This window comes from Nerophis lumbriciformis, linkage group LG25, assembly GCF_033978685.3.
Source record: "Nerophis lumbriciformis linkage group LG25, RoL_Nlum_v2.1, whole genome shotgun sequence".
Classification (NCBI taxonomy): Eukaryota; Metazoa; Chordata; class Actinopteri; order Syngnathiformes; family Syngnathidae; genus Nerophis; species Nerophis lumbriciformis.
Genome location: NC_084572.2, coordinates 25094399 through 25117539, shown reverse-complemented (window position 1 = coordinate 25117539; position 23141 = coordinate 25094399). Strand labels below are relative to the sequence as shown.

Genomic DNA, 23141 nt, shown 5'->3' with positions numbered 1-23141 from the left:
ATTGCACCTTGTGCAGACAAGATTTTTCGATCGGACACGGAGGAATTAGCGATGTAAAAGACCACGTTGGGACAAAAAAACACAAGTCTAATGCCGTTGCTAGCGATACAAGTGGAAAACTTTCAACGTTGGACCCTGGCTACTAGGTTTTTCTGATTTCAAAAGTTGGCAGGTATGGTGTGTGTATAAGGACCACAAAATGGCACCCATTAGCAGACATATTATCTGGCGTTTTGTTTCACAATATTATGCAAAACCACCTTTTCTTACCTTCTGGTACCTGCTGATGTGTATTTGAGATCTGCATAAGTCCTGAAAATTTGCGCACGTCCGCCACTGTAGTTAGTGGTGATGCCGTAGTCGATAAGCTTCTTCTTTTTAACTATCTTCTTGTTATGGGGCATTCACCCTCTGCTGTTGCCATTTCTAATATAAAGTAGTGTACAATTCTAACTTGTATCTGTATCTTATATTATACATAATTCACCCACGGAACTTTAGTTATTAGAGTTCCGGTCGGATTGTTTTTCACGGGACACATTTCCGGCGTTGTTGCACTAGTGAGCTACAGATGAGAAGATGCTGCTCCGTTGTTGATTTAAGTAAAGTCTGAATATCATTAAAACAGTTAGCTCCATCTTTTGACACTTCTTCAACTCCCACCCTACAACAAAGATGACGGGGGGAAGACTCTCTCGAAGGTGAACCACGTAAATAAGATCGCCCACAAAACGGCGCATCCTGAAGCAACTGTCAGAAAGCAACTTGAAGATGATCTGTATTTTGACCAAGGAACCACCATTACATACTATGTAGACCAGTGGTCCCCAACCGCCGGGCCACGGCCCGGTACCTGTCCGTGGATCGATTGGTACCGGGCCGCACAAGAAAAAAAAAATATATATATATATATTTTTTAATTAAATCAACATAAAAAACACAAGATACACTTACAATTAGTGCACCAACCCAAAAAACCTCCCTCCCCCATTTATACTCATTCACACTCATTCGCACAAAAGGGTTGTTTCTTTCTGTTATTAATATTTCTGGTTCCTACATTATATATCAATATATATCAATACAGTCTGCAGGGATACAGTCCGTAAGCACACATGATTGTATTTTTTTATGACAAAAAAATAAAAAAAACCATACCAAACATACTGGCTCTCAGTCTCCGTTCTAATTCATTCCAAAGGCGTTCTATCGGGTTCAGATCAGGACTCTGTGCAGGCCAGTCAAGGGGCCCGCTCCAAACTGTTCCCACAAGGTTGGGAGCATGGAATTGTCCGAAATGTTTTGATATCCTGGAGCATTCAAAGTTCCTTTCACTGGAACTAAGGAGCCATGTCTAGCTCCTGAAAAACAACCCCACATCATAATTCCTCCTTCACCAAATTTCACACTCTGCACAATGCAGTCTAAAATGTAGCGTTCTCCTGGCAACCTCCAAACCTAGACTCCTCCATCAGATTGCCAGATGGAAAAGCGTGACTCATCACTCCAGAGAAGGCGTCTCCACTGCTCTAGAGTTCAGTGGCGACGTGCTTTACACCACTGCATCCCACGCTTTGCAATGGACTTGGTGACGTATGGCTTAGATGCAGCTGCTCGGCCATGGAAATCCATTCCAGGAAGCTCTCTGCGTATTGTACGTGGGCTAATTGGAAGGTCACATGAAGTTTGGGAGCCCTGTAGCAACTGACTGTGCAGAAAGTCTTTGCACTATGCGCTTTAGCATCCACTGACCCCTCTGTCAGTTTACGTGGCCTACCACTTCGTGGCTGAGTTTCTGTTGTTCCCAAGCTCTTCCATTTTCTTATAATAAAGCCGACAGTTGACTTGGGAATATTTAGGAGCGAGGACATTTCACGACTGGATTTGTTGCACAGGTGGCATCCTATGACAGTTCCACGCTGGAAATCACTGAGAGCGGCCCATTCTTTCACAAATGTTTGTAGAAACGGTCTCCATGGCTAAGTGCTTGATTTTATACACCTGTGGCTGGACCAGGTGATTAGGACACCTGATTCTAATCATTTGGATGGGTGGCCAAATACTTTTGGCAATTTTTTTTTTTTTTTATAGAAAAAAGAATAGAGGTCTCGGTAAGCAGAAACATTTAAGTTTATTCCGGCTTGTTCGTATTTTCCCTTTTACAGGGAATAGTTCTCCCAGATTATTTTGTTCTTAAGGCTGAGATGAAGCTGTCTCAAGTTTGGGGCATCCCCTGTAAATGTTCGCTCCCCACCTATGCGTTCGTCCATCTTGCTGCGCTACCTTGGCGGAGATCGAAACCGAAAGTTAACTACACATCCGTCCACTCTTCCCTTGTCTTGTTCTTGGTTTCTTTTCTTCCAGAACCTAAATGAGGTACAATATGTGCATTTGAAAGGATAGAAAACACAGGGTGTATTCATTGCTTTGTCTGTACATAATGTGCTGCACAAGAAGGGAGACTTCATGTGCAGTTCACTCTGTCCCAAGGTTAGAAAATATTCTCATAACAGGCCAAGTACGCATTAAGGCTATAAAGTGAGTGTTATCCAATTAATGGAAGAAACTAAGCAATAGATTACTAAAATAATCAACAACTGCAGCCCTGTCTTATTGGACACTCTAAAATGAAAGCACTCAATCCCCATATTTGTTTTGATTTTCATGTTTTTTCACTAAACAATAATCATGCTGTCTGAAGTTTCAAGTGGAAAATGCACCAAATGACTGCAATTGGTGGTTTCATTTGAGCAGAGATTGCTTTTCATGGGGCAGATGAGTAGAAAATGCTATTTAAAAAAAAAAAAAGAAGAAGTGGTGCGATAAGTTCCTTCGTTAGTTTAGATGCCATAACTGCTGACAGACACGTCAAACAAGTCGGCTATCAGTACTATCTTCACACTAAGTGGTTCAACTGAAATGTGGCAGTTTGTCTCCCGGGGCAACATTACAACTCAAGACCCCCCCCTCACTCTGCAAACAGGCTTGTTAACAGCCATGGTATGGTCTTCTGTCCGCTCGCAGGGAAGCTCTCTCAGGACAACAAGCAGGAAAAGGCGGCGCGGGCCTACGACGACGACAACGACGACGAACTGAACGAGGCGGAGGTGAACGGAAACTGGACGCCCCAGGAGAAAGCCCTTCACGAGGCGCGTCTCAAAGCCAAAGCCAAGCGACGCCTGCGCAAGACCTCGTCCCGAAACTCCACCAGCGAGTCCCTCTCGGAGTCGGGGGACCCCACTGGAGGCGACAGTCCGAAAGGGAAGGTCTGCACCAATGACCGCAAATCTAGAACAGGCAAAGGCAGGGGCCTGCCGAAAAAAGGTACTTGACACAAATAGACAACCTCCACTAACACGTTTTTATGTTTTTGTCCCATGTCTACGGACTTGCTTACAAAACCGTTGTATTAAAATGATGCACAGTGCATGCCGAAGCAGCAGGTGGTGCCATAGCTCTTAACTGGAAAGCCAGATTAGCCAATCAGGAGCTTGAATTTTGCAAAAAAGTGCTTTCTGGTAAGACGCATAAAATAATGTGAAATTGCCAAAGGATGGAATTTCTATGCGAAAAGTTTAACAAAAACAATCGTCATTTTTTTCATGAAAAATTATTTATTCTAGTTTGTTAATTTAACATAATATTAGGAGTATCTCAATACAAATTGTTCACTTCCGATACCCTACTTCAGTGTTTTTTAGGGATGTCCCGATACAACTTTTTCACTTCCGATACGATACCGATATTGTCGCCTTGAGTATTGGCCGATACCAATATCAATACGATACGATATAGGCACGAATCATACATATATTTATTCCTTATTTTGTTGTGTGGAATGTTAGAAAAGGCCTGATAAAGTGATGTTACTGTTACTGATGTTGTAGTGTTAAAACAGAAAACAATAGTCAGCAAGAGTAGGTATAGGAAAAACTGACCCATTTATTATTAACCAATTGGTTACATAAATTTTAACCTTCAACATAAGAGTATTACCTCAACAAATCCAATAAAAACAAAATGTTATATTTAAAGTGCAAAATAACCACTAATACCAACATAATTATAGAATTAAATAGAATAAATTAAAAATAAATTAGAAGACCCTGAAAAATAACCTAAATACATCCAATTAAAAAAAAAAAAAAAAAAACGTTTTAAAGTGCAAACAATTCAAGTTCACTTCAGTTATTTTTTTTACTGTCAGCATATGTTGGATAGTATAGTTTTGTCTACAATGTAGTGGCGGCTAGGAATAATGTAGCGAGGTTCGAGGTGCTCCATTAAGCGTTTAAACCCGACATTACTCACCACCGACAGGGGCTGGTCATCAAGCACAATAAACTGGGCTATCTTTTCTGTTATGGCCATTGCCTTTTTGCTGTCCCGTGGTAGTTTGTCACGTCTTGCAAAGCTTTCGGCCAGTGTGGGTTGCTGCTTCGCCTTGCTGCTCTCCTCATGTTCTTTTTTGTGGTGTTTTTTCAAATGTGCGATGAGGTTGCTTGTATTGAACCTTCCCGGTTCTGTCCCTCCACGGGACACTTGCGCCTGACAAATGTTGCATTTAGCGGCAACGTCTTTGTCCGAGTTTAGGTTAAAATACTTCCACACAGCCGACATCACTACACTTTGCTGCAAGCACACGCGTTGTCGCTGTTGTGATCACCTGGGCTGTGCATGCTGGATCAGAGATGCTCTTCTTCCGCGGCCGGCACCAACGTTAATTAAGGGGCATTGCCGCCACCTACTGTGTTGGAGTGTGATCAAACCCGAGTCACCTATTATAGACGTGCTGCAGCGGTAAATGGACCGCTTATATCGGAGCGCTTATATCGGAGTTTTTAGATTCAGTCCGATAAAATCCGATATTCACTTTTTTGGCTAATATCGGACTGATTTCCGATATCAATATCGGATCGGGACATCCCTAGTGTTTTTCAACCTTTTTTGAGCCAAGGCACATTTGTTTCATAAAAAAAATACAGAGGCACACCACCAGCAGAAAAGGTTAAAAAATTAAACTCCACCAGGTTGTTGTGCCTTATTTTGAGTTTGTTGTTGTTTCCTGGGTGTAGTGCTTTAGTTCCTGTCTTGCGCTGTTATTTTGGTGAACTTTCCTGTTTTGTTGGTGTTCTCCTGTAGCAGCTTCACGCCTTCCTTTGAGTGCTATTGCCCGCACCTGCTTTGTTTTCGCAATCAAGACTATTTAAGTTGTGCGTACGCTATCCTTCTTTGTGGGGACATTGTTGATTGTCATGTCATGTACGGATGTACTTTGTGGACGCCGTCTCTGCTCCACACGCTGTAAGTTTTTGCTGTTGTCCAGCATTCTGTTTTTGTTTACTTTGTAGCCAGTTCAGTTTTACTTTTGTTTTGCATAGCCATCCCTATTCTTCAGTGCCTTTTTCCTAGCGGGACTTGCCTTTTGTTCATTTTTGGTTTAAGCGTTACATACCTTTTTTACCTGCACGCTGTCTCCCGCATATTGGGATCTCGACAAACCATCCTTGATGCGTTCCGACTTCTACAAAGCAATGAACTACCTGCTGCCACCTACTGATATGGAGTTTTACATGGTTACCCTGCCAAGCTCTACACAGCACAGACTCTAGACAACGGCACATTATTAGCAGATTATAATTATTGATTTTCAAAATATATTTTTTGGACCAATTAGGTGAAGTTGCATAATTTCCCACGGCACACCAGACAATATCTCACGGCACACGTGTGTTCCGCGGCACAGTGGTTGAAAAACATTGCCCTACTTGAGTATTGGCTGGTACTAATATTGATCCAATACGATATCAACAGGAATCATACATATTTGTATTATTTTGTAGCATTGAATGTTAAAGGTTTGCTTAGGGCAGGGGTCGGCAACCCAAAATGTTGAAAGAGCCATATTGGACCAAAAATTCAAAAAAAAATCTGTCTGGAGCCGCAAAAAAATTAAAAGCCTTATATAAGTCTTATACTGAAGGCAACACAGGGTGTTGAAATGTAATATTTACTCTACACATTTTTGCAACATTGGAAAACATTAGGAAAACGGAGCCTTCTCGGAGGGTAAGATAACTTCTGGAAATGACTGGCGTAGAATGGCCACAGGTATAGATGTGTGTGTCCAAGTGAAAAGGAAACGGCAGGCTATCTTCTTCTAATGGATTTATTACAATCTTTGTAAACTGGGTAACGTTTGCTGTGGTCTGGAACAACATGGCACACAAACAACTATCAGAAATGCAGCCAATATTACATACAGATAATGTGTCATGAGACATGCAAATATAAATTAAATACACAGTGGACATAAGTAAAGGAAATGAAATGATCTCAAATATACCTACAGACAACGTATAATGATGCAATATGTACACACGGCTAGCCTAAATAGCATGTTAGCATTGATTAGCTTGCAGTCATGCACTGACCAAATATGCCTGATTAGCACTCCAACAAGTCAAAAAACATCAACAAAGCTCACATTTGTGTATTCACGCACAACATAAAAAGTTTGGTGGACAAAATGAGACAAAGGAGTGGCTAAAAAATGTCTTACTGTGGAAGCCTCTGAGAAAATTGTACATGTAAACTAACTACGGTGCGTTCAAGGTGCACCAAAATTAGTAAGACAAAACGGCATGTTTAAAATAAACAGTGGGATTTTTAACCATTAGGAAGGTTTGTGTCATGTTTGTCAACCTACAGAAATCATATTAAAACAAAAAATTGATATTTTTCCCTCATCTTTTTCCATTTTCATACATTTTTTAAATAGCTCTGGGCGGCTCTAGGGCAGCGGGTTGCCGACCCCCGGCTTAGTCGAAATGACTCAAAATGAGTACAATGGTAGTTAAAAAAACAACATTAACCTATTTATTATTAACTGTCTGTAATGGACCTTAAAGGGGAACTGCACTTTTTTTTGGAAGTTTGCTTATCATTCACTATCCTCCTTATGTAAGACAAGAACGCATATGTTTTTATTTTTTTATGCATTCTTAATTGTAAATAAACATTAGCAAAAATCAGCTAACAATGTAGCCAACGGGAGTCTATAAAGCACTCTAAAAAAACCTCCAAAAGCCACTATCAAGGTTTTATATACCGGTACATGCTCTTAAGAATGTATGTAATGTAGTAACAGGCACATTCATAATAAAGTAATATTTATGTATTTTGCCTTTTTTAAGCATACGGCAGTGTATTAATTTTCCAAATGTATCATAACGTTTGCTATCCCCTTCAACAACATCACTGATAATTACTCACTGCACACTTCATGAGAGCAAACAAACATAAGAAAACATCACTTACTGTACAATGTCTGTTCTCACTGGGATACCGAGTTTTAGGATGTTCATATATTCCCGTTTAGAAGAAGAATGACTCATAATCCTCGCAAAGGGTTTAATTAAAAAAAAGATTGGGTGCAAACCAGCGACTTGCGTGTCTCTCTCTCGCCACCCTGGGTCTAAATTGGCTGTCAAAGTTGACCAACTTGTCAGTTTATGTCCACATCATTTTACTATCAAGGTGAGAGACACTATTTATGATTTAGAAATAACTTTCATGAGCTCCGAGGCGAGAAAGCAGCTCACCAGCGGAGGATGTCACTATAGCAGCATAAGAAAGTTGTCTCTCTCTGACCACTGCTCGCTAAATGTAGGTCTTTAACATTAGCGCTTATTATAAATATCGCTAATACTTGATAGTATTCAGGTCACGAAATGTAAATGGAGTGCTGTTGGCGCTTTTTGAATTGTTATTTATTGGGTTTTATGGTCTGAATAAACGCATTGATGTCATAGTTGCCATTGGCTCTATTGTCAGCGGACTTTAATTTATGTTTATTAATGAGTTAAAATGCATTAAAAAAAGAAATGGGTTCTTGTCCCTCATAAGGATTGTGAATTGTAGGCAAAATTAAAAAAAAAAGCGCAGTTGCCCTTTTAAGTTGTGTCCACAACAATTCATTAGGTTAAGCTCAAGGTGCAGTAAATTGAATGATGCAGACACATTTCTTACTGGGTACTTTCTAATATGCTTCTGCCTTGGAGGCTTTGTATCTGTAAGTAATATTAAATATCCTATGATTTACTACAGTAAACATAGTTTAACCCATTTTTAAATGCCTGAAGCATAAAATGATAATTTGAATCGTCTAAATGTAACCTGTTCATTAGAGGTGTCCAGATTCAACTTTGTCACTTCCAGTGCAATACAGATATTGCTATAATTATTTATTTGAAATATTGTAACTATAATTATTTGATCATTTGTGTGAGCTATGAGTTCCAAGTAGCCTGCAGCCTACCCATGTTTACCTTTTGTAAATGACTCCAAAGACCAACATTTTATGCTTATTGGAGTATATTTAGATGTTAACTGACTGCTGAGTGTTCCACAAATAAAAAATAAAAAAGATTTTAGATGCAAGCCGATATCCCATCCTTTTTTTTGCGGATTATCGGGCCAATATTCAATATCAATATATGATTGTGACACCTCAGAATAGTACGATATGGCCCTAATGTACCTTTTGCAGCATGCAACACATACTGAAACGACTGTATACATATTTAATTATGCATTTAAGACACTAATACACAAAATTGCCATTCTGCTGAGTTTTCAGTTTATCCCTTTGGAGTTCCCATGTGTTCCTATTATTTACCATCCATCCATCCATTTTCTACTGCTTGTACAATTAAGAATATATTTTTGTTTTTTGCTGTACTTCCAGGTGGAGCGGGTGGTAAAGGAGTTTGGGGCGCTGCCGGGATGGTTTATGAGATGGAGGAACCTGATGCACACGACCCCAACTACGATGAATCTGCTCAGGTCAGAAATATGTCCAGTTGTGTTCAAAATAATAGCAGTCCCGCATCACTAGCAAGATAAATCACTGTTTTTGTTAGAATTTCAACTTCTACACTGCAAGTAAGTTTCTAGAATGTTTAGTAAAGGTTTAGAAAATCAACAGACCCAACAGGCATGACGTGCATGCTGCTGATTCTGTGAAACTGAATAATTTACTGAAAGGGGCGTGTTCAAAAAAATAGCAGTGCGTAGTTAAATTAGTGAGGTCATTGATTATGTGGGAAAAAAAGGTGTTAAACAAGTGGCCCTTATTTAAGGATAAAGGCAACTGACGCTGCATATGCTGGCTGTGCATTTGTCCTTGGAAAAACAGAGTAAAATGGGTCGTTGAAGACACTGTTCAAAAGAAAAGCGTTCTTTGATTAAGAATTTAATAAAAGAGGGGAAAACCTATAAAGAAGTGCAGAAAATGATAGGCTGTTCAGCTAAAATTTTATCAAACGCTTTAAAATGGCAGCCAAAACCAAAAAGGCGAGGAAGAAGAAGAAAAACGACTATTGGAATGGATGGGAGAATAACCAAAATGGCAAAGGCTCAGCCAATGATCAGCTCCAGTAGGATCAAAGATCTAAGATGGCCTGTGAGTACTGTAACAATCAGACCACGTCTACGTGAAGCCAAGGTACCTGCAAGAAGCCCCCGCAAAGTCCCATTGTTAAAAAAAGACGTGTGCTGATTTGCTAAAGAACGCATTGACTGGCCAAAAAAGAAATAGCGTAATATTTGGGGACTGATGAGAGTAAGATTGTTCTTCTTGGGTGTAAGGGCCACAGACAGTTTGTCAGACGTCCTGTAAACACTGAATTCAAGCCCCAGTACACAGTGAAGACGGTGAAGCATGGTGGTGCAAGCATCATGATATGGGGATTTTTCTCGTACTATAGTGTTGGTCCTATTTATTATCGTGTACCAGGGATCATGGATCAGTTTGAGTACATCAGAATACTGGAAGAAGTCATGTTGCCGTATGCTGAAGAGGAAATGCCCTTGAAATGGGTGTTTCAACAAGACAATGACCCCAAACACACCAGCAAGCGAGCAAAATCCTGGTTCCAGACAAACAGAATTCAAGTAATGGAGAGGCCAGCACAATCTCCAAATCTTAATCCCATTGAAAACTCATAAAAAATGCTGTTCATGAGGCAAAACCAAAAAATGCAGAGGAATTGTGGAACGTAGTACAATTGTCCTGAGCTGCAATACCTGTTGACCGGTGCCAGAAGTTGGTGGACTCCATGTGCCACAGATGTGAAGCAGTTATCAGAAACCGTGGTTATGCAACTAAATTATAGTTAATAATTCTAAGGAAAGTTGAATCTGCAAGCCTTTCTTCGTTTATACAGTACATTTGAGTTTTGTAAAGAAATATGTCAACACTGCTATTTTTTTGTTTTATATTTCTTGACTTTCTGTAAAATATTGTGAAATTTAATTACATTTGTTCCAATTTTCTGGCTTTGAAATAGAATGTGCAGTGCCCCCAATGCATTTGTGTTCATTAAAATACAATTTATTTGAAGAATTTTGAGGTTTACTCACCTTTTTAAACACACTGCTATTATTATGAACATAACTGTATGAATATCAATATTGGGACACACCTCTTTATCTATTAGTCAATCAATCAAGGGTTCCACTTTAACCTCTTAAACCTAGATGATGCTCCTGTGCAGTCACCATGCCGTCCCCTCCGATGCCATTTTAATTGTTTTTCAGTTCCTTGTCTGAGTTCACCATGTGACGTTCAATTCTATTTTGAAACGCCAGGGGGACAGTGTTTTTCTGAGCGACCACCTTCACTCTCGTTTACAAACTATTTCGCATCCTTGGTAGTGGGAATGAACATTGGCGACAGATGCAACGTCGAGATCGTTGTGGAGCATCAATCGCTTCTATTGTACATATTGCACTTAAACCTTCTTATTTCCATTATTTTTAATTTTTTTTAACTGAAAATGCCAGTAGAGTGGAACAACAAGTTTATATGCATAAATGTGTTTCATAGTATCCATTAAACCATATCCAATTGTATTTAAAATCCACAAAGTATGTGAAAATATTGTCTAAATATCAAAAATGCAACAAATTCAGTCGGCTTTATTGAATGTTCCGCTCTGAATATATTCAGCAAATTTCCGTAGATAATACGTCACTGGAGTAACGCTTTTGGACTCTGACCATATTATCAGCTCATTTTTACTGGAAATACACAATAATTGGAAAGAGATGTGCTGTTTATCATTCACAATCCTTATATAAAACAAAAACACATATGCTTGGCTTTTTTAAGCAGTTGAAAACGTAAATAAATAGCTAACAATTGAGTCGACAGATGGAGGGTCCTCTATTGCGCCCATTATACCCTCAAAAACATCCAGACAAAACATCTTCAAAACGTGCTCATTGTAGCCATTAATCCTGACTTCATCATTTTGATTAAAAAAAGTAATAATAGTTTTTTTTCCCTTTTTGATTTGTTGGTTTGAAAAGTGTCTTATATATTGTGCTCCTGAGTTAAAGATGCTGATCAATTTTAATTTATTGTTATTTATTGGGTTTAATTGTATTTTTCAGTATCAAATGGCTTAGGTCAGTCAAAAAATGTTTACTTTTTTTTTTTTTTTGGCAAATACATGCACTTCAAATATTTTCTGTTAGACTAAAACAATGCCAATAACATATTATTTAAACTATATATGTTTTGTTTTATTTAATGTTAAGCATACAATGTTATGCAGAGGTGTACTTATAACAATTGAATAGACAAATTATACTATTCATAGTCTGTAGTGATGTGCGGATTGATACTGAAAAACGATACTGCCGATACCAAATCTTTATGCTCTACTGTACTATCGATTCATAAACCAAAATATTTGATCATTTTGCTACTTTAGTTAATTCAGATAATGTATATCCTTATCAAGAACACACTGTAAATTAACTTAAATCATTGGGATCTTGTCTAAATGAACAGCGATTGGTGGCAAAAAAAAAATATATGCATAAAATACAGTATATGACACTACACTAATCTCACATAGGATTTATGCAGGTAAAGTTTCATAAATAATTCATAACCGAGGTATCATTAAATTATACATAGCAATTGCAATAAAACAGCAATTGCAAACTTTGTTTAAGAAGATTACTGGCAAGTAAAAACAAGTCACTCTGTATTCTAAAGGAGCAAAATATGTATCCTTTTATTGTAGGCTATTTGGAGACTACATGCAGCGTTGAATATGAATAACAACATATTCAGTGCAGAAAACCACTATAATTTGTTTCGCCCTGTGATTTCATTTTGTTCGAAGATGATTCCCCAAGAGCAGCAACATTTTTAAATTTTACCAGACACATTTGGTATATTTGCACAAAGTGTCTGTATCAAATCGGTTAAGAAAATCAGTGTTATCGCACATCACGAATAGTCGCGGATGATAAAAATAATAATAAATGACAAACATTGTCTTGTCTAATCCTTGTCATACTAGTTTTCTTTTGAGCAGGGACACTGTCAGGAATTCTGGGTCCCTCTGATTTCCCTCTCCCTCCTAACACCTGCCAGTCTGGGGCCCTCGTAATTGTCCCCACTCTGCCGACCTATTTGACCCCCCTGCTTAAACCCAATATTGTGTATAGTCAACCCCCTGTAAATTACTATGTTGTTTTTGTTATGTGGGAGGCCCCAATGACTAGGTTTGCCTTGGGCCCCCAATGATGCACCAAATGAATATAAAATGAATGAATACGTGAGCATATGATTATTTGGTCCAGATGGCCGTTTCCCATGTCAACCGACTGAGCGTTCAATGTTTAATCTCGTTATCAAGCGACGGGTGAAAGGCAGCAGTGGGAACGGAACCTCTGTGGGCAAGAAAAGGGAGAAAAAAAAGTTTAACGGTTTGAAAACTGTTTGATTTTGGCCTTGAATGTTGGATCTCTGTCTGTGGGGAAGTAGAGCGCACAGCCCACAGTGTGAAAGGGGATCCTCTGACAATTAGGTCAACCTGTTCTCGGAAACATTCCAAATTGTACTGATAAACCTTGAGGTTAAATTTGGTGGAGTACTGATAACTCTTTTATTGTAGGCTTGACCGGCCAAGCATGTTAAGAATGAGTATATTATTAGGAATTGTGACAGTTATTAGCAATTTATTGTCGTTTTGAAGCGGTTGAGGCAAAATGGAGTATACTATTTGGCTGCAACCAGCAGAGGCTTAGAATTACGCGATAAAAAAATTGCTCATTCATGTCCCCAGTTATATATTATTTATTGAAAATATGAATTTTAAATGAACTTGTTTGATTTACTATTTATTTTAAAGTTATTTTATGATTATCACGAAGGATGTCCGATAATATCGGACTGCCGATATTATCGGCCGATAAATGCTTTAAAATGTAATATCGGAAATTATCGGTATCTGTTTCAAAATTATCGGTATCTGTTTCAAAAAGTTAAATTTATTACTTTTTAAAACGCCGCTGTGTACACTGACGTAGGGAGAAGTACAGAGCGCCAATAAACCTTAAAGGCACTTCCTTTGCGTGCCGGCCCAGTCAACAGCCATACAGGTCACACTGAGGGTGGCCGTATAAACAACTTTAACACTGTTACAAATATGCGCCACACTGGGAACCCACACCAAACAAGAATGACAAACACATTTCGAGAGAACATCCGCACCGTAACACAACATAAACACAACAGAACAAATACCCAGAACCCCTTGCAGCACTAACTCTTCCGGGATGCTACAATATACTCAATCCCGCCCACCTCAACCTCCTCATGCTCTCTCAGGGAGAGCATGTCCCAAATTCCAAGCTGCTGTTTTGAGGCATGTTAAAAAAAAATAATGCACTTTGTGACTTCAATAACAAATATGGCAGTGCCATGTTGGCATTTTTTTCCATAACTTGAGTTGATTTATTTTGGAAAACCTTGTTACATTGTTTAATGCATCCAGCGGGGCATCACAACAAAATCGGTTGATATCGGAATTGGTAATTAAGAGTTGGACAATATCAGGATATCGGCAAAAAAGCCATTATTGGACATTATTATCACAGCAAGTGTTAACCAATGAGTAATATTGCCACAATAATACACACACACACATAACAAAATAATAAAAAGAGAGTTGCGATTATGTGCAATTATGATTTGATAAGTAATCTAATATTTTTGGGGTTATTCTCCCAAATTTGTTCATAATACTGCTTTTTACATGTTTCAATGACTCATGACTATGTTGTACCACACATGTCTAAAATACAGAAATTAAATCTAAAACCAAATGCTTAAATTTAAAGTGATTATTTGACAATTACCATCGGGAGTCAAATTTTCTGCCGTCATATTTTTATTTTTGACGAAACAATGTTAAATCTATAATCAGGGGTGGTTAGAGTAACCAAAAATTGTACTCACGTAAAAAGTGTAATGTTACTTTCAAGCAGTCCTTCTCAAATAATTTGGCCATTTTAATCATTGCCGGAACTAATTCCTCCGCACATTGATTTCCGTTTCCTTAACAGCACACTTATCAAAGCAGATTTGGTAAACAACAAAGACGACTACTTTTGGACAAATGAGGATTCTCAACCTTATATTTTTGAAGCTGAACATACGGAGGATGAACTGCTGCTTCTAGAAGCCAGCACGGAGGAAGAGTGAGATGTTGGAGCAGACAGAAGCCGAGAGAGTGAGGTGAAAGTGAATCAAAGCTGCAAAATGTGGAACTTTAGGCCAAGCTATTTCGACTTGAATGGCTTACTTATCCCACCCACATCAACAGGAAAAATGTTTGGCGTAACAGAAAATAATTACAAAGCCCTGCTTTAGAGTAATAAGACTCAAGTAAAAGTAAAACATAGTCATCCAAATAATTAATTGAGTAAAAGTATTTACTGAAAAACTACTCAGTAACTGGTGAGTAACTTATTGTTTATTCAGTTACTATCCACCTCTGTCTGTAGTGTTGAATGCATTTTGATTTGCAAAGCTTCTTTGTGTCTCTTAAAACAATATCTAATGTGTCTTTTCTTTATCCTTTAAAGGGAGATACAGTTTACGCAACAGTTGTTCCCGAAGTAGATGAGAAGGAACTAGAAAAATTGGTCAACCCAATCGTCCAGGAGTACTTTGAACATGGAGATACGAAAGAAGTCCAGGTATGGAATGTCTGAAGTCGTTTAGTAATGAACAAGTTAAAAGGTGCACGATATGAGATGAGAAGAGATTAGAATGATTACAGTCATAGTAAAATAGTAGTGAAAGTACAGTTTGTGTATATTATGTAAATATGTACTGTATATGTGTGTACGTGTGTGTGTGTGTGTATATATATATATATGTATGTGTGTGTGTGTGTGTGTGTGTGTGTGTGTGTGTGTGTGTGTGTGTGTGTGTGTGTGTGTATATATATATACTGTACGTACGTTTATATATGTATGTATACACATATATGTATATATACATACAGTACATGTATATGTATATATGTATACATATATATGTATGCATATATATGTGTGTGTGTATATATATATGTATGTATGTATATACTGTGTGTGTATATATATATATATATATATATATGTATATATATGTATATATATGTATATGTATATTTGTGTGTATATATATTAGGGATGTCCCGATCCGATATTTGGATCGGATCGGCTGCCGATATTTGCCAAAAATTGCGTATCGGCAAGGCATGGGAAAATGCCGATCCAGATCCAGTTTAAAAAAAAAACTCCGGTCCGTGTTTTCCAATGCACCGATTTAAATAATACATTCCACTTTTCTGCTGCTCCGTAATTTCAGTTCCGCATTTTCCAGCACACCTTCAACACATCCACAGGTCTGTGGATTCTCACGCAGTTGCTTTTAGCTGCTGGCAGTACACGACAGGCTCTTCTCACTCTTTCCTGTGTCTCCCTCTCACAGACAGCAAGTGCACCTTCTTACACACGTCACATACTGTCACGTCATACGTCACATACGTTTACGTCCTCCCCGAGCAGAGAGGTAGCAGCATGGCTAACGTTAGCTGTGATGCTAGCGCAGCCGTGCGAGCAACGCTCCCTCTAAGGTGCTCGCCTGTGCAATTGCGCACTGTTTAAGCGTCCTCTGCGCATAGCAAATCTATGCCACGCACAAAATCAAATAAAAAAATAAGCGCATAACAATTTTCGACACACGGACACGACAGAGAAAACAGTTTTCGTCATCATTGTTCAAATATTGTGACGTCTGTCGAGACGCTTATCTCCATTCGGTGCCACACGTCCACACCATCAAAATGCCGAGGCAAAAATTTCCACATCAACACCGTATGAAAAAATTAGTGATTTTTTTAGTTGTGATTTCCTTCTCTGCATGAAAGTTTAAAAGTAGCATATATTAATGCAGTATGAAGAAGAATGTTTTAATGTAGACATGCAAGCCTTGAAAGAAAATTTTGAAAATCAAGACTACATTTCCTGCAAATGGATGCATTTCTACCCTAAATTTTAACTTTAGATTTATTCTCATATCAAACTCTTTTGTCTGTCTTTTTGACACTTACATCCGACGCCCCCCTCCACACCCTGGATTATAAATAATGTAAATAATTCAATGTGATTATCTTGTGTGATGACTGTATTATGATGATAGTATATATCTGATAGTATATATCTGTATCATGAATCAATATAAGTGGACCCCGACTTAAACAAGTTGAAAAACTTATTGGGGTGTTACCATTTAGTGGTCAATTGTACGGAATATGTACTTCACTGTGCAACCTACTAATAAAAGTCTCAATCAATCAATCAAAACACATAGAATCATCATACTGCTGTGATTATATGCATCAAGTGTTCATTCAAGGCTAAGGCAAAATATCGAGATATATATTGTGTATCGCAATATGGCCTTAAAATATCGCAATATTAAAAAAAGGCCATATCGCCCAGCCCTAGTTCAATGATGCCATTTCTGTTTGTCATGTATAATTTTGTCTATTTTGTGTTTATCCTTGAATAAACAGGTCAGTTTCTTGTTACCAACCATTGTGTATTATTCAAACTCCCCTAATTCAGCTGGCTAATTGTTATCAAGAGTACTAAAACCCTTTTCAACATGATTCTGACAACTAAGTAGGCTAAATAACTTTAAACTTTATTACATGCTCACACAGTATATATATATGTATGTGTGTATATATTTATATGTGTGTGTGTGTATATATATATGTATATACACACACACACACACACACCAAAAGTAACATCACAACGGCCGCAATACATCTTCTGGGCACAGCCGCACACGTCTGTGGTGGCAAACATGGCGCCTGTTGTTTAGTTGGTCATACTCTATTTATACATGACACTGACTGTAGTGGTACGCAGGTCCTATCTAGTGGCCAAATAATTACTTGATTAAGTCAATAGTGTTTTTTTCCTGTATTCAAACAGTGTTACTGTTTAAATAGTGTCTAACGTTAAAAATACTCTGCCTTGTTTTTAATGAATACCTAGGCCTACTAGGCTGCTGTATTTCAATGTTGGTCATTATGGTGGTACTTGGAGAGCCATGTTTTTTTTCTGAGGTGGTACTTAGTGAAAAGAGTTTGAGAACCACTGATGTAAGACATTGCTAATACAATACTCTGGACCTCAAAAGGTGTCCGGTCGTGATTTCAAAATATTACATGATTCCGTTATGTTATGACTCACATTTCTGTTTAAGTGCCGCTTTCCTGCATTGGAGGGTGATCATCTAAGCAGGTGTGCCTAATGAAGTGTCCAATTCTTTGTGTAATCAGATGCTACTGAAGGGGCTCAACCTGGGACCCCACAAGTACGAGTTCTCCTCCGTGGCCGTCTCCTTGTCCCTGGAAGGCAAAGCCAGCCACCGAGAGCTGACCTCCCGTCTACTGTCCGACTTGTCCGTGAAGCTGCTGACCCAAAGCGACATGGCCCGAGCCTTCGACAAGATGCTCAAAGAGCTGCCCGACCTCATACTGGACACGCCCGAGGCTCCTCAGGTACGTGCGGAAACATTGCTTTGTTAAAGGGGAACATTATCACCAGACCTATGTAAGCGTCAATATATACCTTGATGTTGCAGAAAAAAGACCATATATTTTTTTAACCGATTTCCAAACTCTAAATGGGTGAATTTTGGCGAATTAAATATTCGCTCTCAGAGCGATGACGTCACAATGTGACGTCGCATCGGGAAGCAATCCGCCATTTTCTCAAACACCGGGTCAAAACAGCTCTGTTATTTTCCGTTTTTTCGACTGTTTTCCGTACCTTGGAGACATCATGCCTCGTCGGTGTGTTGTCGGAGGGTGCAACAACACGAACAGGGACGGATTCAAGTTGCACCAGTGGCCCAAAGATGCGAAAGTGGCAAGAAATTGGACGTTTGTTCCGCACACTTTACCGACGAAAGCTATGCTACGACAGAGATGGCAAGAATGTGTGGATATCCTGCGACACTCAAAGCAGATGCATTTCCAACGATAAAGTCAAAGAAATCTGCCGCCAGACCCCCATTGAATCTGCCGGAGTGTGTGAGCAATTCAGGGACAAAGGACCTCGGTAGCACGGCAAGCAATGGCGGCAGTTTGTTCCCGCAGACGAGCGAGCTAAACCCCCTAGATGTCTTGGCTCACACCGTCCCAAGATGATCAAGAGAAGATTATCGACCCTAGCTTCCCTGGCCTGCTGACTTGAGGGTATGTCTGCAGAATATATTAATTGATGAAAATTGGGCTGTCTGCACTCTCAAAGTGCATGTTGTTGCCAAATGTATTTCATATGCTGTAAACCTAGTTCATAGTTGTTAGTTTCCTTTAATGCCAAACAAACACTTACCAATCGTTGTTTAGAAGGCGATCGCCAAATTCGTCCTCGCTTTGTCCCGTGTCGCTGGCTGTCATGTCGTTTTCGTCGGTTTCGCTTGCATATGGTTCAAAACGATATGGCTCAATAGCTTCAGTTTCTTCTTCAATTTCGTTTTCGCTACCTGCCTCCACACTACAACCATCCGTTTCAATACATTCGTAATCTGTTGAATCGCTTAAGCCGGTGAAATCCGAGTCTGAATCCGAGCTAATGTCGCTATAGCTTGCTGTTCTTTCCGCCATGTTTGTTTGTGTTGGCTTCACTATGTGACGTCACAGGAAAATGGACGGGTGTTTATAACGATGGTTAAAATCAGGCACTTTGAAGCTTTTTTTAGGGATATTGCGTGATGGGTAAAATTTTGAAAAAAACTTCGAAAAATATAATAAGCCACTGGGAACTGATTTTTAATGGTTTTAACAATTCTGAAATTGTGATAATGTTCCCCTTTAATGTTGGATTTGACAACAAACACGTGCACTAAAAAAGACTTCAGTTCAAATTACAGTCTAAAAATATTGAATTCCGCTTCTGCTGAGAGCTTTATCTGTAGCCTACTTTTAAACACACTGGGGCGCTAATTAGTTTTTGTACTAACACTGCAGCTAAAAATATTCTAAAATAATTTAACAAATTGTTATTCTGCTGTTTTACGACAGTAAAATAATTGTATCTATTTTTTAATACCTGTTATTTAAGAACACTTATGTACGTATTTTGTAGGCTAGTGTGTGCTTAGCTGTTGTGTAGTTGCTAGCTCCTAGTAGCCTATAGCCTACCATGTTTACCTTTTGTGAGGACATTTAGATATTAATTGGCTGTCCAGCTTTGCGCAAGTAAACGTGCTGCAGAACTGCTTGTATCGGAGCTTGTATCGGAGAATTTAGACTTGAGCCGATTGGACCAATATCAATATGGGATCGGGATACCCTAGGGTTTTTTTGTTCAAATTTTCTGTTATCACTCGTAGCTTTGACCAGCATTTTAAGTCAATGCATAATCATTTTGGAAATGTATGCTTTGTTAAGTACATTATGCTTGTGTTAGGTCATTTTTTCGAACCTTTATTTTGTTAGCACAGTCAGACCCGATGTGACGCACCGCGCTATTGTTGTGACTGGAGGTAGTGTGCTGTACTGTTGTTCTTAAATTAATGAGTAAAAGGGGACTTAAACTGTAAAAAAAAAAAAAAAAAAAAAAAAAGAGAGAGAGAGAGAGCGCCTCTTAAGTTGCGAATGCTGTACTGTTTTTGTCAATTGATCTTCTATCGGTGATGTCGTTCACAACAACACAAGCAGATGAGATGTGTTATGGCTGTATGGATTGTTCTTGTTAGCTTCAAAGTTTAGTCGCTTTTTGAAGTGGCCGTCTCCACATTGTTTAGTTCAGGACGGGGCGGTTGAGTCTATGAATGAGTGGTATCGGACAAATTAATTTCTAATATAAATGTCTCCTCTCCTCACAATGACAACATTTCACCTACATTGTCAATTTCCCTGATATTCTGCGTTTACCAGCGGATTTCGTTTTATCAGCCAATTATTTGACTCTGTTCGTGAAAGCAGAAATCCTATGCCTTATTTTTTTTTATTGAGTTTAGGGATTGATTAGGCTGTGCGTGTGCGCGTGCGCGTGCGTGTGCGTGTGCGTGCGTGCGTGCGTGTGTGTGCCAATCATCATAAGAAGAAGAAAAAAGCAGGTGGTGAAATGCCAAACTTCTAGTATACATGCCCTTCTTTTCACTCATTTGCTCCTCATCCGTTTCACAGTCACAAGCTCCGAAATTTGCATGCAGGTTGCGTGGCCCATTAATGTTTTTTTTCTTCTGATTATTATATTTTCATGGTTGTGAGAAGCCATAATCGAAGTCGAAATTTGATTAATTGTCCAGCTCTATTATGGCCTAATATTTATGAATCGATCTGTGCAGTAGGAAAACCAGTATTGATAAAGCTTCTTGACTGCATTTTCTTGTATTTTCTGCATAATAAAAAAGGTATTTCCTTTATCCCCTCCCCCTTCTTGCATATACCAGATGTTGGGCCAGTTTATAGCCAGAGCCGTAGCGGATCACGTCCTTCCCATGTCGTTCCTGGACTGTTACAAAGGCACAGTGGACTGTGAGCATGCCAGGTGAACATTTTATTCATCTTGTGAATGATTTGTATACACATTTAGAATCAGGCTTCGGGGATGTAACGATGTGAACATTACATATTTAAACATAGCGATCTTCTTTCTTTTGAATTTGCAAACGTTTCAAAATGATTTTTAAGGATAAAGTCAAAATGAGCCTTGCACGTCCGGTTCATGTGACATCACGTCAAGTTCACTTCCTGCTGTAGACACACCTGTGCCGTATTATTTGGAGTATAGAACGATCACTCTATTCCAAGAGAGCACAGCTTGTAGGTTCGATGTGCACAGTTGAATATCTTACTTGCTCAGACAGTGTTTGTGTAAGTTTAGATTGGGGTATGTCGTTTTTTTAGTGGGGAAATATGTTAATGTCTCTTGAATTAACGTTAACATTTAGAGTAGTAGTACCACTGGTCTGTTATTTTATCAAAGCGCAGTTATCAATTAAGGTTGTATGATCATTTTATTTTCAGAACGGTAATGCTAACTGGAGTATTCCCGCGTTTTAGCATTATTTACAATTTATCTTTACATCCTTATGCAGCTATAATCTCTCTCAGGTGGGTAATCTATATTTTTTTTGTTTTTATCAATTACAAATGTTGTATTTTCAACCCAAAAAACCTCAACTAAATGTGTACTCTTTTTTTCATTACAAACCCAACTCAATAACATCGGTATTACTAACTGTGGCTGTAGGCAACTCCCTAATGTTTAAAGTTTTAAAATGTTTGTGAAGCATTAGCTATATTTGAATTATTATGGGTGGTCAGCAAACAGTGGATTTATCTACCTTTGTATGTGCTTTAAAACATTTGTTGCGCTAATGAGCTGAGCTGTTGGTGTGCGTGTAAATCTTGTTGTACTGTTTTTTTGTTTTGTTTTTTACTCCAAACCTATCGGAAATAATAAAAGAGAACTTCATTTTTTGGGGGCTTTTGTCTATCATTCACAATCCTTATGTAAGACAAGAACTCACTTCCCAGGGGGTGATCAAGGGTGATGGGTCAAATGCAGAGAATCATTTCACCACACCTAGTGTGTGTGAAATGGTACATTATTTTAACATAGTTTTTTTTAAATGCATTCTAACTTGTAAATAAATGCTAGCAAAAGTCAGCTAACAATGGAGTCAATAGGAGAAGCTGTATTCCGCCTATAAAGCGCCCTAAAAAATACCCCAAAACCTCCATCAGCGTTTTGTATACACGCTGTAAGTACCGTATTTTTCGGAGTATAAGTCGCACCGGAGTATAAGTCGCACCTGCCGAAAATGCATAATAAAGAAGGAAAAAAACATATAAGTTGCACTGGAGCCCGGCCAAACTATGAAAAAAAATGCGACTTATAGTCCGAAAAATACGGTATATATGTAAAGTAGTAACAAGCACATTAATATTAATGTAATATTTATGTATTTTGCCGATTTTAAGCATACAACGGCGTGTCATTTTCACAGACATATCACAATGTTTGCTTTTTCCCTTAAACAACAAACCTACTAATCGCGGCAGACTTTGTGAGAGACGACTACTACTTTAGGGCAAATATTGAACCAGAACCTTAAATTTTTGAGACTGAACATAAGGAGGATGAGCTACAAGTTTGAGAAGCTGTGCGCAAAACAAATGCTGCAGTATTGCTATGTGCTGAACAAGAAATACAAACATGAACATAATAAAACAATCACTTACTGTACAATGTCTGCTCTCACTGGGATGCCGACTGATGGTATGTTTTTATCTTCCCGTTCAGGTGAAGAATTAATCATAATCCTCACGCAGGGTTAAAACAAGTTGCCGTAAAGTGAACGTCTTTTCATGTCTTTCTCGCCATCTGCGGGTAGAAGTTAAATGTCAAAGTTTACCAACTTCTCGGTTTATGGCTACAACCTTTTGCTAGCCAGGTGAGAGGCATGATTTATAATCTATAATTAATTTTCATCAACTCAGAGGCGATGCAGCAGCAGCTTAGTCTGCCAATATAGCAGCATGAGCTAGTTAACACTCTGTGATCAATGCGCCGCTAAAATAGATTGTCTGCGTTAGCGCTTATAATAACAACTTTGTCAATACTTGGTTAATATTTAGGTTACGAGTATTGTTGCCGGTTTTTGGATTTTTTTTTTAAAAGGCCTTATGGGCGGAATACAGTATCTCCCATTGACTGCATTGTTAGCTGACTTTTGCTAACGT

The 23141-nt window shown here is 38.7% G+C and overlaps 1 protein-coding gene across 1 annotated transcript in view; it reads left to right on the top strand.

The window, feature by feature from the left end:
* The window catches only part of pdcd4a (programmed cell death 4a), a 40299-nt gene that overhangs the window by 5329 nt on the left and 11829 nt on the right, over nucleotides 1-23141 (top strand). Inside the window, exons 2-6 of the mRNA XM_061984030.1 lie at nucleotides 3025-3324; nucleotides 8750-8847; nucleotides 14956-15069; nucleotides 17718-17939; nucleotides 20843-20940. Of these exons, the coding sequence (XP_061840014.1) occupies nucleotides 3025-3324; nucleotides 8750-8847; nucleotides 14956-15069; nucleotides 17718-17939; nucleotides 20843-20940 (832 nt within the window). The remainder of the gene's footprint in view (nucleotides 1-3024; nucleotides 3325-8749; nucleotides 8848-14955; nucleotides 15070-17717; nucleotides 17940-20842; nucleotides 20941-23141) is intronic.